The following is a 26652-nucleotide window of genomic DNA, read 5'->3' on the forward strand; positions in this document are numbered from 1 at the left end:
GTTTAAGGGGACAAAAAATGATTATTAGTTAAATCTATCACTTTAAGGAGGCTAAAAATGAGTAGGTTCTTTTAAGGAAATTACCAATTCCTCCACAGCAATAAGGCAGAAAGACTGAAAATAAAGCCATCTCATATAATTTGCACAAGCAGAGACATAAATTCCTTTAGCTACTTTATACATCTCCTACTCTGACAGTACAAAATAAAGTTATACCTTTTAGAGCATTCTTATACAAAGTGATGAACAGTTTGAAGATGTCCTTAGGAATTCTGTCTTCATTTGGCAAGCATAACAATAGAATAAAAATTTCTGCCTGTCCTAAACCATGCAATCCGTTGGTTGAGAAGTACCAATATTTTTCTGAAGAATCTTGAATGACAAAAGCATACAATCATAAACTTCAACTTCTATTAATCTAATAAGCTAAAAGCTGCTTTTGCATGAAGCAAAACTTTTTGAATTTCTTATTTTTCCAAAGATACCATCATAAAAACTATAAATTGAATAGGATTAATGTAAGAAAAGAGAAAGAATTGTCTTACATCAAATAACAAATAATATTGAAGGAAAAGGTATAGTAATATGGTGAAACACAGTAAGAATTATGCTAACTTTCAAAGAGAATAAAAAGCTAGAATATGCATTAATGAGTAGTGAGAATTATTATTCAGGGTTTAAAAAATTAGATCCATGACATTTACTTTAAAACTTATCTTTATTGCTTTTATTGATTTCTATTTATTACCAAATGTCAACTTTTCAAAAAGCCATGAGTCAACTGTATTATAAGCATCAAAATATACTGCATCTACTGAACAGATGAACTTAACAGAGGGATGCTGTTCAAAATCTCTTAAGCTTATATATCAAGTTTCAGTGAGTATAAGTTTATGAAATTTGTTCTAAATTTTTAGTCATATGTGACTAAATTGCATGTGCTCATTTTTTCCCTGTTGCGATTCAAAATGTAACTTAAAGATATAATGACTTCAGAAATCTCACTTAACAATTAAGCAAAAATGTGAATATTTACTTACAAAATATTAGCTTGACATTCACGAGCAGATTAGCATTTAGAACAAATGTAACAGGACAAAGCCCTTCACCTTCAAGAAGTAACATTATCTGCTCATGGGATGGGTGCTCTTGTATAACAGGCACTAAACAAGAGAGGTCACATATTAGTCAGCACAAATATATTCTTAAATATACTTACAATGAAAAAAATACAAATGTGTAAGTTCACCAACAGCGTGATGAAACTGAAGAATAAACAAAAACAAATATATTTCATAAAATTAACCAACATCTTGAAAACTATTTTATATTCATTTTTACCTTTCTATTCAAGAACAATATTGATACTATTATAATGTAGCATAACATTTGTACATATAGTTACTATAAATATATGTACAGTAAATACGTAAATATAGAATATGTACAAATACATATAAAATTTTAGCATCTTCAAACACGTATGTTAAAAGTACATTCTAGTTTTGCGTTCACTCCAATTCTAACTTCTGAAATTACAAGTATGTGAAAATTTCTAGTTTACAAAGAGCAAATATGGATAAGTTGGGGCTATACTGTTAGCTCTATTTTATAAATGCTTCCTGATGCTACAGTGACACACAGTAAAAAAACAAAAAACAAAAAAAAACCTTGACAATCAACAGGAAAATATACATGGCATGCAAAGGAAACAACTTCATATATTTTTGTCATTAGAGCTACGTTTATGAAAGAAACATTCAGTACTACTCACTACTACTCATATGACTTACTAACAGTAATGCATTTGTCAGCTTTTTATTCTCTTTGAAAGTAACATAATTCTTAACTCACTGCATTTCACCATATTAATATACCTCTTCAGTGTCATTTGTTATTTAAGATAATCCTTTCTCTTTTCTTACATCCTAGGAATAGGCATCTTAAGCTTCATCTCTCTACATCACGTAGAGAACCAGAGTTTCATGATTTATGATACATCATAATAGATGAAATGGCAAATATCTATTCTAGGGTGTCAGTCTGAGGTATGAGCTAGTTACATAATCTCTTAGAAAGGACCTTAGAGATCATTTGGTTTATAAAGGAAACTGAGACCCAAGGAGATAACTTTAAAGCACATGTAAAATAAAGAACAGATGGGGAACTAAAATCCCTAGTTTTGTCATCTAATCTAATACTTTTTTTTTTCTTCTGGCACTATGATTCTTATTTTAGATCAAAACAGTAATATAATGGAATTCTACATGTCTATGAATTTCTCAACTATATTGTATTTTGACTAATTCTAATAAGGGACCTAGATGTAATAAAACATCATAAAAATTCAAGTAATTTAGGATTTTCTCTCTGTAATAAAACTTTTTATAAACTAAAATAATATCCCTAGTACATACCACAAAAAAAATTGTCTAGGTAGCTGGGTGGTGGTGGCTCATGCTGGCAATCCTAGCTATTCAGGAGGCTGAGATCTGAGGACTGTGGTTCAAAGCCAGCTCGGGCACAAAAAATCCGTGAGACTATTATCTCCAATTAACTACCGAATATCAGAAGTGGCACTGTGACTTAAGTGGTAGAGTGCTAGCCTTGAGCTGAAGAGTTCAGCCTGGGACAATGCCTAGGCCCAGAGTTCAAGCCCTACAACCAAACCCCCCACTCCGCCCCCCCCAAAAAATTGTTTAAGTAAAAACTGAAAACACTTCTCATAAAATATATACCAAATTCATCAGCATATGATTTTTAAAATTTTAAGTAACTGCTATCCTACCTGATCCTTCTTCTCCAGATGTTGCTAGAAGTGGAGGCAAACCATCCTCATCATCAGGTAGAAGACTAATCTTGTTGCAAACGTATTTGTCAATACCACACAATAACCTATAATCTGACGTACTGGCAACAGGTAAATTGCTATTAACTATGATGCCAGTTGAACTAGATGGCTCCTCAATTTCTGCAAAAACATCATCATCTAGAGTAAAAGAAGCAGCATTTGGTAACCCCTCAGTTGCTGTGTTTATAAGCAATTTTTCTGAAGATGGAACGTGAGAAATAGGACTCTGAATTATCTCATTTCTTGTACTATCTCCTATTTCATTGTTTTGTTTTCCCACTGTTGTAGAAAGAGTATGATCTCCTGTGTTTACAGTCTGTAAAATACAGAATAAAAATTAAATAAAATCACAATATATTATCTTGTTCAAATGCAAATGTTGACATCTATAACCAAACTACTTTTTTTTTTTTTTTTGCCAGTCCTGGGCTTGGGCTCAGGGCTTGAGCACTGTCCTTGGACTTTTCTCAAGGCTAGAACTCTACCACTTGAGCCTCAGCACCACTTCCAGCTTTTTTGCTATGTATGTGGGGTACCGAGGAATTGAACCCGGGTCTTCGTGCATGCTAGGCAAGCACTCTACCACTAGGCCAAACTCCCGGCCCAACCAAACTACTTTTTAATAGAACAAAACTCATAAAATTTTCTGAAGTCAAAGTTCCCAAGAAACAATGTCACTTTACTTTTAAGTTCAGAGGCATTTGCCATTAAAGAGCATGTTCAGGTAAGTATTAATGACTTTAAGATTACTGACTTGAAAATAAAAAGTTGGGGATCTTGAACCACATTAGAGAGCAAGTAACTCAGCTCAACTCAGCCAGTCAAAAAAGCTGTGGCAGTCGGGCTCTGGTGGCTCATGCCTGTAATCTCAGTTACTCTGAGGTTGAGACCATCTGAGAATCTTGGCTCAAAGCCAGCCTGAGCATGAAAGTCCGTGAGACTCATATCCAATTAACCACCAGAAAACACTGTGGCTCAAGGGACAGGGCAGTAGCCTTGAGCTAAAGAGCTCAGGGACAGTGCCTAGGCCCAAGGAAGTCCCACAACAACCCCCCCAAAAAAACAAAACAAAACAAAACAACAACAACAACAAAAAAAACAACCTGTGGAAGGGTAGGAGAAAAGGAAAAGAGAGAAGGGGAATGGTTAGGAAGCAGAAGGAAGATACATTCCATAATAGCAACTACCTAGAAAAAAATACCCATCAAGTCAGGTTAATAAAGCCTCCTTTCTCATTTTTAATGCCAGCATTGGGACTTGAACTTAAGCCCTTGAGCTTTTTTGCTCACAGTTGGCATTGTAGCAGTTGAGTCATACCTCTACTTCTGCCTTTTTGCTGGTTAAGATAAGTCTCTCAGATTTGTCTGTCCAGGTTGGCTTCAAACCACAGATTCTTAGACCTTAGCTCCTGAGGAGCTAGCATAATAGGCATGAACCACCAGTGTCTGGCAAGTCCCCTTTTTCTAAACTGTCAGGAATAATAGTGAGAACATTTCACAAACTCAAGTGAGAATATATTATCCTATCTGTAACTTTTATTTTGTTGAAATACTGAATAAGAGGTAATAGCTAATAATTGGATAATTGTGCTTATTTGTAAAATTGAGTTCAAGAACCCTTACGTACAACAAATGGTATGTTATCTATCTTCTACTAAACATATCACTTTTATGTAAATACATAAATATCACTACCAGATTCTTTCCAGTTTTGAAAACCATGAAATCAATACTGATTTAAACTTAAATCATAAAGTCTCAGTTACAACATTTTACTATAAGCCTTTATGAACCAAAATGTAGCCTACGGATCCGTGGCCTTGTCGAGATCCTTTCAGGGATCTGATAAAATCCCAGGGTTCTCTTCCGTATAGTCAATGAACACAACGCATCATAAAATACTACCAGAAGTGATGGGAAATTTGTGTTCTGTTAATTCAATTTTTTTTAAATAGCAAAAACGTGAAACAATGTCACTCTTTTCACAAAAATTCTTCAATGTAAGAATATTTTCCTTGGGGCCGGGAGTTTGGCCTAGTGGTAGCGTGCTTGCCTAGCATGCACGAAGACCCGGGTTCGATTCCTTGGTACCACATACATAGAAAACGCCGGAAGTGGTGCTGAACCTCAAGTGGTAGAGCTCTAGCCTTGAGAAAGTCCAAGGACAGTGCTCAGGCCCTGAGCTCAAGCCCAAGACTGGCAAAAAAAAAAAAAAAAAGAATATTTTCCTGAAAATATTATTTCTATTAGAATAGTGAGCTATTTTAAAATTTACTCCATTTTTAACTTTAAATACAGAAATTAGTAATATAACATATACGCAACTTCTATGTTTTTCAAGTCCTCCCTAACTTTAAAAATGTAATAGGTACCTGAGATCAAAGAGTTTCTGAACCATTGCCTTAAATTCACACAAAAAAGGATAAAAATCTAAACTATATAAAGACATAAATATACTTCATAAATAAAGACATTCATTTCTCAGAGATAATGTGGGCTCAGTTCAGAGCATGGTCAATAAAGCAAGTCATTTAAATTGCTTTTGTTTGTCATAGAATACAAATGTTTATACTATATTGCAATCTACTAAGCACATAACAGTATTTTTTTTCAAGTATCACAATGTTTATGGATAGATACAAGTATATAAAATCAGGGTATGAACATGACTTGATAAATTAAGTAGACTTAATTTCAATATTATAATAAGAGGGACCAATTCAAATTCTCACCATTTGTTTCACACCCACAAAAACCACCAAGGGAATTAACGATCTCTCAAAACTGATCATCTTTGTGCAAGTAAACCATGCATGTAACAATATTTTATCAAACATAGCCAGGTGCCAGTGGCTCACGCCTGTAATCCTAACCACTCAGAAATCTGAAATCTGGGGATCATGCTTCAAAGTTAGACTGGGCAGGAAAGTCCATGAGACTGTTACCTCCAGTTAATTACCAAAAATGCTGGAAAAGGAGCTGCAACTCAAGTGGTACATTGTTAGCCTTGAGCAAAAAAAGTTCAGGGACAGTACCCAAGCCCCAAGACTGGCACCAATATTTTTTCAAGAAGTATACTACTTCATTTAAAAATGCTCTATTGTTAAAAATTGTTAACAACTATCTGAGCTGTTGAGACATAGGACAAATAAGACTTGCTCTGTGAACAGTTACCACAGTTTTCAACTCATACATAATGCAGTGTGTGACTGCAAAATACAATGAAGGAAGCCATTTCTTATTTCACCAAACTCAAATAATCACCCAAGTAATTAACTAAAAAATAACATTTTACTTAATAAGTTAAATTCTTTACCATGGGCACACTAGGCAAGACAGGACTAAAATCTTCAGAACATCTTTTATTTCCAGATGATAATTTTGTTGTATCTGCAACTTCACCATTAGGCAATATGCCATCTGCAAACCAGACTCTCTTCTGTTCTTTGGAACACAGTCCTACAATCAGTTGGAAAAGTAATTAACTTTAGTTTCTCAATATTGCTCTGATATAGTACCAAATGGGTTCGGGAAATGTTTTCAAAACCTGCTATCCATTGGCAAGTCCCAAATTTTCAAGCCTGTGAATTCTCATGGTTTTTTTTGATTCACCTATGGTGAACAAAGTGTGTTTCTGCATATCATACAAAAAGGAGCCTAAAAGGCCAAGTGTAGCCCTTGGAATCATACCCTGAAGTGTTCAGTGAGATTACTCACAAAAGACAGTAGGAAAGCTGGGTATGGTGGCTCATGCCTGTAATCCCAGCTTACTCAGGAGGCTGAGGTCTGGGGATCGCAGTTCAAAGCCAGCCTGGGCACCTAAGTCCATGAAACTTTTATTTCCACCAGAAAACCTGAAGTGGCACTGTGGCTCAAGTGGTAGAGCCCAGTCTTGAGCTGAAGAACTCAGGGGCAGGGCCCAGGGCCCAGGGTTCAAGCCCCATGACCACCACCACCAGCAACAACAACAAAAAAGATACTAGGAAAGATATAAAGCTGATATTATTGAGGCTGTATTTGTGAATGTGGAATGGTATCTTAATGAGCTTTGCATCCCTTTATCAAACATAACTACATAGACATAAAAGTCTACGATGGGCTATATACTCTATAGACATAATGTTTTATTACATAGATTAATATGTATTTATGACATACAAAGACTCAGCTTAATTTTAATTATGTTCTAAAATCTATGTGCCAGTGATTGTATATAGAGAATCCCTTCTTGAATATTTGTTAAACATGACATTTGAAATATGATTTAAAAATCAATGTTAATAAAATCTAAAAAAAATACCAGAGAATATGACTTCAAAGGAGGAAAAATATACTTTGGCTCATGATTTCAAAGAGTTCAGTCCAAGGCTGTTTGGCCCCATCACTGTAGCCATGTGCCAAGGCAGAGCATAATGGTGAGGAGGGTGTAGCAAAGCAAAGCTGTTTATCCTATACAGCAGAGAAGAAGCAGAGAAAGAAAGAGAAAAAGAAGAGGAGGAAAGACTGTTCTTCTAGGGCTTACCTTCAATGACCTACTTCATCAACTAGGTTCTACTTTCTAGTTTCTACCAATTCCTCACAATACCACTAAATCATGGATCCAGAAATGGATTAATCCATTGATCAGGTCAGAGCCCTTAAGATCTAATAACTTCCCCTCTTAATACTACACAGGAGTAGTATTCAATATAAGCTTCAATAAAGCCTTTGGGAGACATTTCACATCTACTATAATAAGTGGAGAATAAATAAAATTTAAGGACTAAAGGAGATATAAAAGTGGAGACCAGAGTATAATGGATAAGGAAAGAAACACATACAAAAAGACATGAAAATAAATAAAATGTTTTATCAAAATATATAACAGGCTAGGCATAATAGCTCAAGAGGCTGAGATAAAGACTATTATGGGCTGAGTACCATTTGGGTAAGAGGTTTAAAGATTCTCTAATCCTAGTGGTAGTAGCTGATTCTTACATTTATTAACTACTGAGATTCTAGAGCATGTCCTTTTTGATCTTCTAGTCTTTGTGTATTTATGTAGTAACCTATTCCCTATATTAAAATCCTCTTCCTATTTGGTTTGGGTTCCACTCCCTAGCTGGACTCTGATTATAATAGATAATTCTATTTTAATAATTGAGCTTTAAGACATGGTGCTGTTTTCATTACCTTCAACATTTGGTTGTTTAAGTGCTGAAATTGGCAAAGCTGTAGGTGAAGGTATACTGGATATTTGGGTGTCTTGAAGTGGCTGGACAGTGGCACGTTCACCAGAATGATTCGATTTAGAGTTAGAACCAGTTGGGCTCATCATCCTTTCAAATGCCTGAGCTACAAATGGGAAAAAATAGTATTAGCAGTGTCTTTTTTGAACCTCAAAGTAAATTATAATTTTTTCTTATTTTTCAGTTGTAAGGAGAATAAATAAACCAATCCAGAAAAAGTGGGCACTTTACAAAGATTCTGGCTCCTTCTTCTAGCTGGTAGCACTCCAATTTGATAAGCTAACAATGAATTACTTCAGTATTATATCTGGCATATGTGTGACATCTACTGCCGAAAATAATACTTTTTTAAGTGTGAGTGTCCTTATTTTTTATCTTATACTCCAAGGGTCTATTTCTAACATGATTCAAAATCATTTTTTAAAGACATGAATCATTACCATTTTTCAGAAAAACTTAAGTTGTTAAAATGACTAATAAGATCCGTATGCTCCAGATCCCCACTTCTTCCACCTTCTTGCTTACCTGTCCAACCTCATTTCTTACTTTACTCCCACTCATTTACTACAAATCCAGACACCTGGGCCCACTCATTCCTCAAGTTAATCCCACACTGTCCTAGCTTAGGCTCTTTGCTGTTTTTATTCCCTTTGTCTCTGGTTTTTTTTTTTTTTTCCTTTCTTTCTTTTTTTGAGGGGGGCTAGTCCTGGGCTTGAACTCAGGGCCTGAGTACTGTTCTTGGACTTTCTCAAGGCTGAGCTCTTCCACTTGAGCCACAACACCATTTCCGGCTTTTTCTATGTAAGTGGTACCGAGGAATCAAACCGGGGTCTTTGCATGCTAGGCAAGCATTCCACCACTAGGCCAAACTCCTGGCCCAACCTCTGCCCTTTTTTTAGGCATCTACATAGCTCTTGTCTCTCCTTTCAAGTTTCTAATTTACATGTCATGTTATCTTAAAGTCTTATGATGACTACTTGTGAAAAACACTTCTTGCCACTAATCTGTTATTATCTGCTCTGCTTACACTTTTCTATTTCATTTCAGGATATTATCACCATCAGATATCCTGTTTACTCTCTTCCCTATATTTATAAGTTTCATACATCTAGTATGTGCTCAATTGGAATATAAAATATCGTCTGAATATTGCTGAGTGAGTCTGAGTATTGCTGAATGATTTTTCAATCAAAATATACATCAGCTCTTGTAGCTTGGCCTTCAGCATTTATCCAAAGTGATCTGCTGTTGGCTACTGCTAAAATAATCTTCCTTAAATGCCACTAAGTGACAACATTCAAAAAATGGCTTCCAGCTGGGTGAAGTGGCTCATGCCTGTAATACTAGCTACTCAGCAGACTGAGATCTGAGGACCAGAGTTCAAAACGAGCCCAGGCACAAAAGGACCTGAGACTCTTATCTCCAATTAACCTCTAGAAGTTGGAAGTGGGTCTTGGCTCAAGGGTAGGGTGGTAGCCTTGAGCTGAAGAGCTCAGGGATAGCATCCAGGCCTAGTTCAAGCCCCATGACCTCCACCCCCCCAAAAAAAAAGGCTTCCAAGAACCAAGATAGCTTACTATAATCAAGTGAAATCCAATTGCTTACTCTCAAGGCTTTAAAGTAATTCTAATTTGCTCCAGCTCTTACAAACAGCATTCACATGCAAGGCTTCCTAAAATTCATACATCTTAGCACAATGTTTTCATTATTTACTATCATTTTCTTCTTTATCTACAGTGAATATGGATGGGTCACAACTCTTAAATCTTATATGATAAAAATACCCATTTCTATCATTTCAAACCCTAATGCTGATGTTAAGATAACTTTTATTAATGCTTTCTTGTAGTATATAAATTATAGCTCTATTAAAAATTGTACAAGAGATAACAAAGAAAATAAAACATAACTAAACAAATTCAATTCACCATATATTCTCTAATAAATCAAAGTTTGATTTTAGTATCCTACGTAGTGTCTTACATCTTCTCCTCTCTTGGACTTTGTCAGAATATATTTTAATCCTCATCCCCAAATCTAACCTGCTAACTCAGAGAACACATCAATTCTTCATAGGGGTGTTAACTTTTTTTTTTTTAATGTTTGGGAGATAATTATGTGAGAGTTCGCTCTAAAATTTCTGAATTGTAGCAAATTATCTTGGCTAGCAGCACGACTAGTTGTCTTCTATACTTTTGCAACAGTGTAAGTGTAAGAGAAAACCCAACTAAAAGGACTTAAAACTTAAAAAAAAACAAAAAACCAACAACAACAAAAAAAACAGGCCAGGAGTTTGGCCTAGTGGTAAGAGTGCTTGCCTAGCATGCATGAAAACCCAGGTTTGATTCCTCAGTACCACATATATATAGAAAAAAAAAGCTGGAAATGGTGCTGTAGCTCCAGTGATAGAGTGCTAGCCTTGAGAAAGCCCAAGGACAGTGCTCAGGCCCTGAGTTCAAGGCCCAGGACTGGCAAAAAAAATTTTTTTTTCAAAAAACAATATGGTTACTGAGAAAATGTTTACACTCTATTAAAAGAATTTATAGTCTATAATCTTCCAAAGAATAGGCAACAGCAGGGAGTAGGACAGCTTACCTCAGGCTAACAGACTCACATCAGAGCTTTTTGGAGAACTGCTGAAAAAAATTAATCTTCATTCAAAAGAGAAAAATAAATTATTATCAGGTATTTATTCTCCTTTTTAGTAGGAAGCAGTGTCTGAGCTAGTGCACAGGTCTGGTCAAAATGTTCCAAGTAATCTTTGCTGAGAACTGAACTGTCAAAAATTTTTAAGAATGAAAGAAGTACTCAAAAGAACAAATATGTATTTAGGGGGAAAATACAATATAACACATTCACATAAAACCTATAGAACTCAAAGAAGACCATCAAGACTATTGCTAAAAATGAAAACTAGCTAGAAAGCCAGAGAACAATGAGAAGCACACATACACATAACACTCTAAAACTTAGAAAGGGGGGGGGGGGGAAAGGAGGCTATAATGTATATAATGTACAAACGGCATGGCAGTCCTAAAAGTTCATAAAACTATATAACTACTTTATATCTTATTGTCAATTTAGGTTATTCTTGAAAGGTGCAAATTTTATCTTTATAGATAATATTAAGCACTATTTTTGGTAGGTATTTTTTAAATGTGAGATTAAGATGATGAGGATGACCATGATGATGACAAAACCAATAGGCAGATGAAATGCAGCATTTAGGGACTTGGTACCTGTTAAAAGTTAATGAACTGCTACTCCAGAAACTGAATGCTTCCTTTCCAGACTGGTAGTATTAATTGTGAGAGTGGAACAAAAAGAAGAGAAACCAAGCCTTGGGATGTCCCACCTAAGCCAGATAAGTCAACACTAGGTCCTTACCTTAAGAAAATAAAAAGTTTATCTTTGTCACAGTCCAGATAAAAACAAAACAAAACAAAATATGTATTACTCAATTACTGGAAGTGAACATGTCAGATTAATACTCACCTTTATTAATAGTCTCATAGCAGATTACACACACTCTTGCTTCCTTTTCAAGATACTGAAGTTTACATTTCCTATTACAACAGACACCACAAAATACCTACAAAGGAATAAAATACCAAATATGTTTTTATTTCAAGCATATTTATACATACTAGAGGCAAAGGAGGGGAGATCCTAAACTAATAACTAAAATCCACTTTTCAGCATGGCACAGTAGTTAACAATAGTAATTGTACCTGCTTTGCAGAAGTGTTTAGGATTACAGTTCAAAAACTGTTTGCAATGAGACCTCCCATCTCAACTAACAAAAACCTGAGGATTGTGGTACGTGCTGTCACTAATTAGGTGGGAAGTTAGGAAAGTGTTAGAATGAAGAGCTAAAAAAGAGCTGGGGAAGAGTACACAAGTGCCTGCCCAAGGCCCTGAATTCCAACTCCAGTGTGACACAAAGCTAAGGACAATATTCTTAAATTTCACAAAATGGACATGTTCATTACTTTCTAGAATATAATGAAAATTTAACATAACTATCAATTAATTTGCAAAAGAGTAGCACTTTATGTATTTCCACAATAGGAAAGAAAAAAAATCTCATTTTAAATTAATGAAATCTTATAACTACTTATTAATCAGTGTTTTTTTATATTGGATTTCAGAGACTCAAAAGAAATGATTTGGCTGGGGATAAATGTGATAGAACAGTTGATTAAATTCCCAATACCATACAACAAAAAGCAAAGCAAAAAAAATGATTTTTATAACTTACTTTCCCACATGCTCGGCAGTGATGTCGCCTTTTTGTAAACGTAAATTTGACTTGGCAGTTCATACAGTTGGGAGCTTCCGAATCAGGAACCCAAGTAGGTTGTTTTTGGCCCAAAACCAAGCCTTCTTTGCAAATGTTTTCGGGTGAGGATTCCTCATTTGCACTTACAAAACTGGATCCACCTTCAAAATTACTTTCTATATCAATATAATTAGAATTGAAGCCAACCTGTGGATCAGTTGTAGAATCTGTAGTACAAGTGACTGGAGAAATGGTATTTGCTAAGCAGGGTTCACTTTCTGGCGTATTTGGAACATCCAGCTTATTTGGTTCCTTTGAGTTGCTTATTCTTGGTGGAAGACTAAACAATTGTTTAGGTCTAGCCCCTCCAACATGAGTAGACTGACTGTTAATACCAGAAGCTGGTAATTCCTTTACCATTTCAGACTTACTAGTAGGTAACTCTTGTTCATTTGGAATTGTACATTTTTCTCCTGCAGAAAGGCCATTGTCTCTTGTATTTTGTTTATCAATTGTTTCACAAAGAATGTTAATGCCACCATTTTTCCCAGGAGTTCCTGTTTCTGCATTGAAATACATGTCACAGACATTTCCATCATGAAAGCCTTTCATATCTGTCTGATTCACTTGAGGTTTAGAATCTTCTACATTTTCTTCAAAAGATTCTATGTTAGTGGTCTGAAGATACTGTTCTGTCAAAAAAGCATCAAGTTCAGCATCACTAATGAGCATGCCACTTTTCATGCTTTCATCAATATTGAAGTAATCTAAGTCTTGCACGTCCATATTATTGCTAGAAAAACTGAGACTGTGACAAGGCTCTGGGGCACTCGCACCAAGGAGCTCGGCTTGAGATTCTGTAGCTGCAGAACTGGAGTCCTCATGGTACTGCAAAGGTTCAATTCTGATTACCATCTGCTCACGTTCCACTTCTCCATCATCCCTCTTTCCATTCACTGGCTGAAGAAATATGGTTTTAGATTTTTCCTTTTTCAACAGGTCAGACTCCCTGAAGGATCCCCCATGTACAAGAGTGCTCTTCTGTAAATCTTCATGCATAGTCACTACATCTTCTTTATGACCTTTAGGTTCACTCTGAGGTAAAAAGTCATCCTGTGTTTTACTATCTATTAGTGATCCACACAAAGACCCAGATAAGGAAAGACAGGACAAGGAAGAGTGTACACTTTCACTTGAAACAGGTAAAGTGGGAGAAGAATCTTGGACTGTAGTGTTATCTTTAAGGTCTGGATTTCTTGAGGTTTCATTTGCAGATTGTTTTGTAACCACGGCAGTTCTATCTTCCTGCAAAGGAAAGTCAGGCAATTTGAAATTCTCATCTCTTGAGTGTGAGTCATTGAGGCATAAACTTTCAATATTTGGAAGACTGCTAGGCAAAATACTCATACTATCTCCTTCTTTTAAACGTTCTGTGGTGCTTCTTACTGCCATATTTTCCTGTTCTTCGGCCAAACAACCATCATCTTTTTGTAACTCACATGGCAGAGTCTTGTGTTCTAGGTTATCTTTGGCATCATACATTGTAGAACTTTGTTGTGTGAAAGCAAAGGACATGTTAAAATCAACAACTGGTTCTAATTGATTAAAGATCCTTTTGTCCTTTAACTTTTCTGTTCCACTGTATTTACACATATCTGAAAGTGATGTGTCTACTTTTATTCCTAATTCTTTGGTTCCATCAATTTCTCTATTTTGTAATTCAGAGCTGACATCATTCTGTTCTTCTCTGACAGTAGTACTATCATAGTCTGTGGAAACACAGAGAGTATCTGAAACTGAGGAGGTCTCCAATCCAATCAAAGAATCTGTATTGAACTTTAAGTCATCTGGTTGTAATTTTTCAATGTCTTCTTCGCTATTAGTTGCATGAACTAAGTTACCCATGTCACTTATCAGGTCACAGACAGGTTTACTACATCGGCTCATATATAAAGGCAATACTTCATCTGAAGTACTACCATCCACAGAAGAAAGGAGGTCAAGTCCTGTTACATTTTTTTCACTTTGTATAGCAGTCAGTCCTTCAAGTGGTTTTTCAGTCAAGAAAGTCTCATTTTTTTCACAGCATGCTTCTGATGAGGCACAATTGTTAACATACTGCTGGGCCTTTGGTAGTAGCAAAGTTAGCTGTGAAGAAGCTAACTCTGAAGAAACTGAACAGTGGTTATCATCATATGTATTTTGTGGACCTTGGAGATAATCTTGCTCATCTAATTAAAACAGAAACGAAGTTTAGAAGATCCAAATCAAGTAAAAATTATTCAGAAAATGAAATCCCTCCCCTCTGCTATTAACAAGTGCTAATAAAAAACAAAGTTTTGTAGTTACTCTGCATTTTAAGACTTCTATACTATATGACCTTATTATTTGTCATTATAGTATTTTCTGATTTTCATTTTTCTTTTCTTTTTTTTTTTTTTTTTGTGGGTCATGGGGCTTGAACTCTGGGCCTGGGCACTGTCCCTAAGCTCTTCAGCTCAAGGCTACTGCCCTACCCTTGAGCCACAGCTGCACTCCCCATTTTCTATAGATTAGTTGGAGATAACGGTCTCAAGGTCTTTAGTGTCCAAGGTCTTTAGTGCCCAGGCTGGCTTTGAACTGTGATCCTCAGAACTCAGCCTCCTGAGTATCTAGGATTACAGGGGTGAGCTACTGCCTATTCATTTTTCAGTACACATATCAAGAGTGATAAAAAAAAATTTTTTTTTTGTCCAGTCCTGGGCTTGGCCTCAGGGCCTAAGCACCCTCCTTGGGCTTTTTCAAGGCTAGAGCTCTATCACTTGAGCCTCAGCACCACTTCCAGCTTTTTTCTATGTATGTGGTATGAAGAAATCGAACCGGGATCTTCATACATGCTAGGCAAGCACTCTACCATTAGGCCAAACTTCCAGCCCAAGAGTGATAAAATTTTGACTCCTAATTAAGTTGTATATAAAAACCAGACTAAGAGCTAAAAACTAACTGAAATATTTTGTTCCACACACCCACCAAGTTCCTAATTTCATTCTGAGGGAAGCTCCATGAGCTTTTGCCTTATGTCATTTATAGATAATACTGAGTAATATGTTTTTGGTAGGCATTTTATAAATATAAGATTAAGATGACAATGATGATGACAAAATAGGCAGATGAAATGAAGCAATTAGGGACATAATACCTGTTAAAAGTAAATGAACTGCTATGCTGACTTTGCAGGTTTTTCTTATAGCTAAATTTGTATCTGAAAAGAAACTAGTCTGTGCGGTGGCTCATGCCTGTAATCCTAGCTACTCAGGTGGTGGTTGAGATCTGAGGATCAAGGTTCAGGGCCAGCCCAGGCCCAAAAGGACCAGAGACTCTTATCTCCAATTAAGAGGGGCTTGGCTCAAGGGTAGGGTGGTAGCCTGGAGCTGAAGAGTTCAGGGACAGTGCCGGGTCCAAGGGCAGGGTGGCAGCCTTGAGCTGAAGAGCTTGGGGACAGTGCTCAGGTCGCCGAGTTCAAGCCTCATGACCCACAAAAGAAAGAAAGAAAGAAAGGAAGAAGAAAGAAAGAAAGAAAGAAAGAAAGAAAGAAAGAAAGAAAGAGAGAGAAAGAGAGAAAGAAAGAGAAAGAGAGAGAGAAAGACAGAGAAAGAGAGAGAAAGAGAGAGAGAGAAAGAGAGAGAGAGAGAAAGAGAGAAAGAGAAGAGAGAGAGAGAGAGAGAGGGAGAGAGGGAGAGAGAGAGAGAGAGAGAGAGAGAGAGAGAGAGAGAGAGAAAGAAAGAAAGAAAGAAAGAAAGAAAGAAAGAAAGAAAGAAAGAAAGTTTCTTTACTTCTGTTTCTGGCTATTGGTTCCATTCTAAGAATAAACTAGTATGTTATAGTCAAACAGGTGAACTTTTTAGAGAAGATGACAATGTGACCAAACTAAACTAAGAGTACTTACTCTATTTCTGCAATAACTAAATTACAGACATTTGAAAATTTTGTTAGTGGTAAAACAGAAAACCAACAAACCTGGGTTCTGTTCAAAATCATCAAGGAGTTTGTCCAAGTCACAGACAGCTGCTTTAAAATAATGGTCCATCCTGCTTGTAGACTTACTCAAAATTTAATCCTTGTACGTCTAAAAAAAAACCCCAGAAGATATAATATTTAATCTTCAAATATGAAATATTATGTCACATACCATAAAATATTCCCTGAAAATAGAAATAAAAGTAAAGCTTAACAGTACTTTCTTGAAGAACTTGTAATTTAGGCTGAAAAACTATACATAAAAATAACATGATGGCTGGGAGTGTGGCCTAGTGGTAGAGTGCTCGTCTACCATGCATGAAGCCCTGGGTTCAATTCCTTACTACCACATACCACAAAGAACCAAAAGTGGTGTTGTAGCTCAAGTGATAGAGTGATAGCCTTTAGAAAGCTCAAGGACAGTGCCCAGTATCTGAGTTCAGGCCCAGGACTGGCAAAAACAAAAACAAAAAAACATAAAACCCAACTCTTCTAGACCGCTCCCAAGACTGTGGCCGCACAGACCCTGATCCTGAGCGGAGCCACGGCAGTGAGGAGGAAGGAGGAAGTAGAAGTATTAGTGGAGAAGGAGGAGGAGGAGGAAGAGGAGGCGGAGGAGAAGGTGGTGGTAGTGGTGGAGGTAGAGATGATGATGGTGGTGGTGGTGGTGGTGGTGGTGGTGGTAGAGGAGGAGGAGGAGGAGGAGGAGGCGCCAGACTGGGTGGAGTGTCAAAAATTTAAAAACCACACCATGAGTGAGTACAAGTTAGTAGTCCCCAGCTCAGGAGGCATGGGGAAGTCTGCTGTGACAGTTCAGTTTGTTCAGGGAATTTTTTTTGAAAAATAGGACCTGACGATAGAAGATTCCTATAGAAAGCAAGTTGAAGTAGATTGCCAACAATGCATGCTAGAAATCCCGGATAGAGCAGGAAAAGAGCAATTTACAGCAATGAGAGATTTATATATGAAGAATGGCCAAGGGTTTGCACCAGTATATTCTATTACAGCTCAGTCCACATTTAATGACTTTCAGGACTTGAGGTAACAGATTTTGTGAGTTAAAAAGACAGAGAAAATGTCCCAATGATTTTGGCTGGCAATAAATGTGATCTGGAAGATGAGTGAGTAGTTGGCAAACAACAGGGCCAGAATTTAGCAAGACAGTGGTGTAACTGCTTTTTTAGAATCTTCTGCAAAGTCAAAGACCAATGTTAATGAGATATTTTATGATCTGGTCAGACAGATAAATAGGAAACCACTGGAAAAGAAGAAGCCTAAAAAGAAATCATGTCTGCTTATTTAGATCTGAAGCAGCAGCAGCTTTGAGCCCAGATGAACTGTTGCCTAATGGGAAAGCGCCAGCATTCCAGACTTCAAAAAACTACATCCGAAGAAGCTTCTCCTGTTTTATATATTATGTGAAGAATTTAGATCTTATATTGGTTTGCACAAGTTCCCTGGAGAGAAAAAAAAATCACTCTGTATATAAATCTCTTGGAAAATAAGACAATAGTATTTCTCCTCTGCAATAGCAGTTATAACAGATATGAAAATAAGTATACTGGACTCTAATACAATTATACAAAAGAGCATGGATGCATTTCAAATGTTAGATATTTCTACTATAATCAAATGATTTCATACTGACCTTTTTTTTTTTTTTTTTGCCAGTCCTGGGCTTGAGCTCAGCGCTTGAGCACTGTCCTTGGACTTTCTCAAGGCTAGCACTTTACCACTTGAGCCTCAGCACCACTTCTGGCTTTTTGCTATGTATGTGGGGTACTGAGGTTATTAAACTAGGGTCTTCGTGCCTGGTAGGCAAGCACTCTACTACTAGGCCAAACTCCTGGCCCCTCATATTGACCTTTTCATCATAATCCTCCCTGTCAACTAAAAAGTTGAACCACGGGGCCGGGAGTTTGGCCTAGTGGTAGAGTGCCTGCCTAGCATGCACAAAGACCCAGGTTCGATTCCTCAGTACCACATACATAGGAAAAAGCCGAAAGTGGTGCTGAGGCTCAAGTGGTAGAGCTCTAGCCTTGAGAAATCCCAAGGACAGAGCTCAGTCCCTGAGCTCAAGCCCAGGACTGGCTAAATAAATAAATAAGTAAGTAAATAAATAGTTGAACCACTATACTTTGTATCTGTAATATTATAGATTACAAAATTTCCCCTCAAACTCATTTCAGCAAATAACTTTTTCAAGTCGTTGACTTCATTTTATATTTAAAACTTATAAAATATCTGTTATACTCTAATTAAAATTGTGTATAATGCTTTGGAAAAATGGGTCTTTTATAGGAAAAAAACTGGATAACTGATTTCTAGCTTTCAAAGCTAAAATATATAATATACTAAACAAACTCTAATATTGCTTCTTGTGTTTTGTGTCAGATTAAATTACAGCTTTTATGGATGATTAAATTTTAGTACGTTTTCAAAAAACCCAACTCATATTTATTTACATAAGTTATAAATTTTTAAAACTATATCTACTAAATAATTTACAAGTCAAAAAATTCACAATGAAAATCTCCAAGTTGGGTGGGGGAAGGAAAATAGGGACAAAAACATGAGAAAGAGTATCAATATGGGAGAAGTAATGTACCTACTACCTGACGAATGTAACTGTAAGCTCTCTATATATTACCCTAACAATAAAAAAAAAGAAAAAGAAAATCTTCAAGTATACTACATACAAATAAATATACTACATGGAAACTTAAAAGTTGATTTTACTAAAAGATGAATAAATTAGATGAACCTGTGGCTTGAGACAGATTTGGAAAGAAACTTTAAAAACTATGTCTGAGATCCTTTGTGGGAATCTACCCAAAACTAACTGAATAATGTCAAGAAGCCAAGAGTAGGGCGCTCACTGGCTTGAATGCAACAAGTGAACATTAAATGAAGACCACAGAGTACCAAAAAATCACTCATATCGATTTTAAAAGCAAGAGGCCATAACAATATTGCAGTAAAAAAACAAAAACAAACTACTTACTTGAGAGTTGTTAGGGCAATTACCTATTATTCTGAAAATTAATAAAGTAAGAGAAAAGAGCCAGGCACTGGTGGCTCATTTCTGGAATCCTACCTACTCAGGAGAAAAGAACAACAACAACAAAAAACTATAGTAGAAAAGTCTTATCAGCCAGGTAATTGAAGTTAACAACAAAAAGCACTTAGTCATATGTATAACATATAGCACTGATATAACCATATCTTTAGTATTCTTTTTGATATCTCTCTAGTCTACTATCTCAATTTAATCATGACACAAATCTCAGCTAACATTTTACAAAATACCTAAAGAGTAATCCTCAAATGTCAAATACATCAAAAACAAAGAATAGCTAAAGAAATGGTTATAACCAAGGGGTACTGGAGGAAACATGTTGCCTAGTCACTACACTTTACCATTCTGAATGGGATCTTAGAATAGAAAAAAACACACTAGGGAACACATAAGGAAATGTGAATAAATGTTATTAGTATTAATATTGGTTCATTAATCAGGACAAATATATTAATATATGAAAATAAACAAGGTGTGAAGTAATTGAAAACTTATCTTTACAGAATTCTGTGAGTTTAAACCTATTCTAAAATTAAGTTTATTTTTAAAATGCAGTCAAGCTGTCATACAATACAATTGATCCGCTGCACTAAAAAATTTTAAACTACCTTTAAAAGTTGAAGAGATAAAAATAGGAGATAGAATATTAGAGCATTTGAGAATCAAGTATAATATAATCCAATACTCAAATAACAGAACTCCAGAAAGTAAGTTTCTCAGTTATAGCTGAGAAACTTATAAAATGGGGAAACACATCACATGAATGAAAAACCCTTGCACTAAGCCACATCATTGACAGACTTCAGAACAACACATTTTAAGGGAAGAATACTCAACGTAATACAGTAATTTGCATCCCCTTCCTTTCCCAGTCCTAACACTTCTAACTTTCCCATTTAATCCTGTTCGTCTTTTCTTTTTTTTTTCTTTTTGTCAGTCATGGGGCTTGAACTCAGAGCCTAGGTGCTATCTCTGAGCTTTTCCTCTCAAGGCTAGCTCTCTCCTATTTTGAGCCACAGCTCCACTTCTGGTTTTCTGGTAGTTAACTGTTTCATGGACTTTCCTGCCCTGGCTGGCTTTAAACTGTGCTCATCAATCTTAGCCTTCTGAATAGCTAAGATTATAGGCGTGAGCTACTAGTGCCCAGTTTTATGTTCTTCTTTTTCTCTTTTCTAAAGCACTTACATTCTTTTAACATTTCCTACAAGTTATTTATTAAATGTGTTGCTTCCTATGTAGAACAGCACTTCCCATAATTTAAGTTCCCTAAAAGCAAGGGTCTTGTATCTTTGTTCACTCATATATTCACAATGTCTTTACCAGTGCCTGGGATATAAAATGTGCTTAATACACATTGGTAAATAAACATAAAACTTTTGAGAGAATACATCACAATCAAAGGATGGGCTATCATATCTAGCATCAGATGTCTCAAAAACAGCAATAAAATGGAGCTAAGCCTCTTCTAAAATTAAATGACTGATAACCTAGATTTGTACTGATATCAACTATGAGGAATAAATTTTTTTAAAAAACAACAACAACAAAAAACCTTTAGAACTTCAAATCCCCCAAATTCTGCCTATTTAGTCTTTCTTAGGAAATGACTGAAAGTTGTATTCTACTACCAAGAAATAGACATTGAGAAGAGGAAGAAATCCAGGAAAAAAGACTATCCAACACAAGAGAGAGGCAAATAAAATTCCCAGAACAATATAAAATGATATATCGTCCAAGAAAACAGATGCACAGAGACTTACAGAGCAACTCATCAAGATGAAAGCAGATGACAGATCATAATGGGAAGACAGTGTAAAACCTGATTATGTGACACATTTATATTTACTAAGATGTGATTGTCATCTGAGGGGTTAATGTATCTAATATAGAATACAAAAGATGTATTAAGAGATACAAAACACACATTTACAAAGATTCACAAAAGGCAGATATACAAAAGACAAAATTACTAACTTTAGGAAAACTGTACATAGTATTTATACAGTTTAAATTATGTAAACACTAAACAACAATAACCATTTTGAAAATATTTAGGGGAGAGGCAATATTTAAAGGGTATAATGGACCTAAATCCTACCCACTATCATTTGGAATGCTATCTGAAACCAGAGTCAAACAGGAAAGGGAGGAAAGATAACAGTCTTAACTAAACATACTACTTAAAAATACTGGAAATGGGGGCTGGGAGTTTTGCCTAGTGGTTAAAGTGCTTGCCAGGCATGCACAAAGACCCGGGTTCGATTCCTTGGTACCACATACATACAAAAAAGCCGGAAGTGGTGCTGAGGCTCAAGTGGTAGAGCTCTAGCCTTGAGAAAGTCCAAGGACAGTGTTCAGGCCCTGAGCTCAAGCCCAGGACTGGCAAAAAAAAAAAAAGTTATAGTATGGGGCCGGGAGTTTGGCCTACTGGTAGAGTGCTTGCCTAGCATACACGGAAGACCAGGGTTCCATTCCTCTGTACCACATACACATAGAAAAAGCTAGAAATGGTGCTGTGGCTCAAGTGGTAGAGCTCTAGCCTTGAAAAAGCCTGAGGACAGTGCTCAGGCCCTGAGTTCAAGGCCCAGGACTGGAAAAAAAAAAGTTATAGTATGCATTCTTACTACAAAATATAATTGTTAGAAAAACACTCGGTAACTAAACTCTGAATGCCACCAGACAACAAGGTCATGAGAAAAATTATCAATACATCACCAAAGCAATAGTTAGAAAAAAAGAAAAGAAACACTTATAGTCTACTAAATTAAAACTTACATTATCTAAATAATAAAAGTCTTGGTGACATGATTTAAAAAAACTGATACTGCTGACAGTTGATACAACAACTCAAAAAAAGAAGTGACAATATGTATCAATTATGCCTTATGTTTGCTGTAGACTTGAGAAAGTCCAAGGATAGTGGCCTAAGCTCAAGCCCCAGGACTGGCAAAAAAATAAAAATAAAAATGCCTCATATTTGACCTGAAAGTAAAAATATTGGTGAACTTTGATTTAAAACACAACTCTGGGGGCCAGGAGTTTGGCCTAGTGGTAGAGTGCTTGCCAAGCATGCATGAAGACCGGGTTCGATTCCTTGGTACCACATACATAGAAGAAGAAAAAAAGCCGGAACTGGTGCTGATGCTCAAGTGGTAGAGCTCTAACCTTGAGAAAGCCCAATGACAGTTCTCAGGCCGTGAGTTTAAGGCCAGGACTGGCAAAAAAAAAACAAAAATAAAACAAAAACCCTCTGATACAGCTAACAGAAAGCTGATACAACTTCTCAAAAACAAAACAAACAAAAAAAACCAATGTGACAATACTTTTAACATATTTGACCTGAAAATTCTCTCCTCAAAAACTTAAGAATCCCAAACTACTGAAATATGCAAAGCTGTTTCACCAGTCATTAATTGCAGTGATCTATACCAATGTTAGGAAGCAGAAAAATTACAGTTATCAAAAGCAGTATTTATCTCTATCCCCCCCCAGAAAAAGGGGAAACATTAGCATCTGTGCATAAGAATGCATGAGAAAGAACTTTCAGTATGCCAAGTTTGCAATAGTGTCAAATTGGAGGTACCCTAACCAGCTTATTAATGACACAATGATTAAATCAGCTTTCTCAAATTGTGTACTAAGTATCCCTGAAAGTCCTAAGAGCCTTGGAGAATCTACCAGACATTCCCTTTCTGGGTAGATAAGATGGGTTTTCTTCTTATGTACAGTACATTAGACTGATCTAAGCCAAAATAATAAAAAGCAAAAGAATTCAGGTGTATTTTATAGCACCAGAAATTAAATAGATTTTCCTACAGGTAAAATACCTTAGAAAATTCTACTCTAGAAATAATTATTCTTCATTAAAAATCTAATCAGCTGTCATTTTTAAACAAATGAAAAAATGTTTTGAGTTTTAATTTTCAAAATGGTAATTATACTGTATTAAGAAACAAAAATCAGGGGACGGGAACATGGCCTAGTGATAGAGGGTTTGCCTAGCATGCTTGAAGACCTGGGTTTGATTCCATGCACAGAAAAAGCCAAAGTGGCGGTAGTAAGAGCGATAGCCTTAAGGAAAGTACAAAGCCCAAGACTGGCAAAAAAAAAAAAAAAAAAAAAGACTTTGGTACTCAAGAATGGTTTTAGATGTGATTATCCCCAGTGATATTGTTTAAAGTGAACCATAATGTTATCCCATTATGTTACAATATGACTGGAGTAAAACTAAATGGGAATTTATCTGTTATGACCTCAAAAGATACCTTTGCTCTTGTATTATTTGTACAATCACAACTATGTTTATAAAACATTAAACATGAGAAAAACCAGCTCTGCAACTATATACTATTATCTCACCACTTTAATCGCAGGGAGACCTCAAAAAAAATATTAAACGGCTGACGACGTGATTATATTTTCCTTAGGTCTTAAATTGTTTTTTCACATTTACTGTCAAGTGTGCAGCTTGACAGCCAGGAGAGGAAAACAGAAACTATATGGAAACAAAAAAATTCCATAGCGTTCTACCGTATCAAACCACTGAAAACTCCCAACTTGAAGAGGCAACTTTCAGACGAATAAACGAAGGGACCTAATCGAGATCAACAAATGGTTTTTCAAAGAAGGTGGTTGGGAACACGGGCTAGTTCAGTTTTGTTTTTTAAACTCGTCGATGGAACACCATCTATCTGGAACGCAGTAACTGGCAGCCTCGGTAGTGTACAAGATTAAGTTAGCTGCGGATAAAAGTAAAGACAGCTCCTCCAAGATGTCAGAGAGTGGAAGACCGCGGGAGGGGCGGGGAGCCGAGGCTCGGCGGGGTGCGGAGGGCGCCGCGCCGGCGGGGGCAGCCGGGCCTCCCCGAGGCGCCCCCCGGCCCGCACCCCTCCGGAACCCGAGGCTCCGCCCGCCGCGGCGGCCCCTCCCTCCCCAGGGCGCCGCTCCTCAGCCCGCCGCGGCCCCGGCCGCTCCGCTCCCACCGCGGGGGTGGGGCCCCACCGCTCTCCTCCCGGCGGGCGCGTCCACCGCCGGGTCTCCGCGGTCGGCGAGCCCGAAGCCACTCCCGGAACGGGGAGGGCCGGCCCCGCCGCGCAGCCCGGGGTGTCTATCGGCACCCCGCCCCCTCCGCGAGGGCACGGCGCCGAGGGGAGGCCGCGGAGGCGGCGGCGTCCTCCGGGAGCTCTTACCTCCCCACGCCCTGGCGCGTCTCGCAGGGGACTCGACGCGCGACGCCGCCGGGAGGACCGAGTTAGCGAAGACCTACCCAGGCTGGGCGTCCCGGGAGTGCGCGACGCCAGCGCCCGGTCCGTCCCCCTCCGGACCTGGGCAGCGCGCAGGCGCAGAGTCGGCTTCCCGTCCTACGCCCCCCGCCCACAGCGGCCGCGGCCCCCGGCGCCTGCGCGCTGCGCCTGGGTCCGAGCCCCAGCGGTCGCGTCCTACCGGAAGTGTCAGACTGCGTTGTGGGCTAGCTGCGTCGCCGCGAGTCGCGGCCTCCAGATTTCCACTGGTCACCCTGCACCCGGGATGTGGAGTCAACTCGCGCCACCCTCCGGCTTCCTTCGCCCTTCGCTGACCTAGACGCCTACCGCCGCCGCCGCGTCCGGAGGAGCCTGCGCTGCCTCCAGTCTGCCCTGGACAAAACCGCCTGGCCGCCGCTGACCAGGCCTGCGCACTGCGGACGCGGGGCCTCCAGCCGTGCAGATGCACCTAGCAGCCCCCAACACATACACACTTCCAACTTCACACCCCGACCCGCGCACACTCCCCAGTACGACCCCACATTCTCTACTTGCTGGCCTCCTCACAGGTTCTCAACATAACACACACACTCCAGCTTTCTTCACTCTTCCCCTACCTCTCTGTTCTAATATCCCTGTCTCTTTCCCTCTCTCTCTCACCCACCTGTAGCAACAAAAAGGCTCCCAATTTCCACACTGGCCAGTGCCTGCCAGCCACCCCTTCTTTCCAGTCCTCACTTTACTTCTGCTTTTCTAGCCATGGTGACTCTCAAAATGAAGGCTAACTACCCTGATGCAAGGATAGAACGTCACTCACCTGATGTCCATGTTTCTTGCTGAGCTTTGTCGTTTTTCTTTTAACTTAAAACAAAACGTGACATCTTTGAGGAGTCAGGGTATCATTTCAGAGGGTGTGTTAGGAGAATCATTGGCTAACAAGTTCTGGGTTTTCAAAAAAAGATGGCAGCAGTTTTGCTGAAGTATAGCTTCAGGGCTCACATCTTAAATCTACACTTTACAACTAAAGTGATTTTTTTTTTTAAGTCAGTCTCTAATCTTGGTTTTCCTACACATGAATGGCACTGTGATTCAATTCAACAGCAAAAATTTTGCCCGAAACAACTTAGGCATCATTAGGTGCATTGCTTACATTATCTCCTTTCATCCCAAGAGTAATCCTACAAAGTACAGTGCATAGTTTCTCAACTATGTGTTAGACACTTCAAGACGAAATGGGGACCACTGCCCTCAGGGGACTACAGTCCACTAGCAGGAGCTCAAATGTATGAATTTGTATTAGAGGCAGGAGTGTTTGTATAGTTCAGTGTGAGAACAAAGAGAATAGATGTAAAAGTAGAAATGAAAAGTAAATGAAATTACACTTTGTGTCACTTATGAGTCTTCTTGCTACTTCATGCAAGGAATTAGGAGAATTGCAAAGATGAATAATTCATAGTTTTAACTCTGAAGAGTTTCACAATCCACATGCCATTTTTTTATTTACTATCATAATTATTTGAGAAGTAGATTGAAGAAGATAAAACTACAAGATTTTGGATAGGTTCCTAGTTGATCAGATTTTCTGTGATTGCCTTTGTTGACTGAAAAAGAAATAAGTACCTGAAGTGAACTGAAAAAATTCTGGGCAAAACTTGGGTCACAGTTGTTTTTAAAAATTGTGTTTGTCTTTTGAGGAACTGCCATAGTGCTTTCCATAGTGGTTGAATGAGTTTGCACTCCCACCAGCAGTGTAGTACTGATCCCTCCTGGCCACATCCCCTCCAGCATCTGTTGTTATTAGTTTTCTTGATCCTGGCCATTCTAACTGGAGTGAGGTGGAATCTTAGAGTTGTTTTGATTTGCATTTCTTTTATGACCAGAGATGTTGAGCATTTCTTCATGTGTCTATAGGCCATTTTTGTTTCTTCTTCAGAGAAGACTCTCTTTAAGTCTTTGGCCCATCTTTTGGTTGTTTCT

The 26652-nt window shown here is 37.8% G+C and overlaps 1 protein-coding gene and 1 pseudogene across 1 annotated transcript in view; one reads left to right on the top strand and one right to left on the bottom strand.

Moving 5' to 3' along the window:
- Positions 1 to 24782, bottom strand: part of Zfyve16 (zinc finger FYVE-type containing 16) — a 43166-nt gene extending 18384 nt beyond the window's left edge. The window contains exons 1-9 of the mRNA XM_090331701.1: positions 24702 to 24782; positions 16357 to 16465; positions 12340 to 14591; positions 11574 to 11670; positions 8023 to 8184; positions 6167 to 6309; positions 2789 to 3167; positions 1041 to 1163; positions 217 to 372 (exon numbers count right to left, since the gene is read on the bottom strand). Of these exons, the coding sequence (XP_090187827.1) occupies positions 217 to 372; positions 1041 to 1163; positions 2789 to 3167; positions 6167 to 6309; positions 8023 to 8184; positions 11574 to 11670; positions 12340 to 14591; positions 16357 to 16426 (3382 nt within the window). The 5' untranslated portion in view covers positions 16427 to 16465; positions 24702 to 24782. The remainder of the gene's footprint in view (positions 1 to 216; positions 373 to 1040; positions 1164 to 2788; positions 3168 to 6166; positions 6310 to 8022; positions 8185 to 11573; positions 11671 to 12339; positions 14592 to 16356; positions 16466 to 24701) is intronic.
- On the top strand, positions 17108 to 17659 carry LOC150064288 (ras-related protein Rap-1A pseudogene; annotated as a pseudogene).
- Positions 24783 to 26652: the final 1870 nt, after the last annotated feature.

Source organism: Megascapheus bottae, chromosome 4, assembly GCF_031878675.1.
Source record: "Megascapheus bottae isolate mThoBot1 chromosome 4, mThoBot2.hap1, whole genome shotgun sequence".
NCBI classification, from domain to species: Eukaryota; Metazoa; Chordata; class Mammalia; order Rodentia; family Geomyidae; genus Megascapheus; species Megascapheus bottae.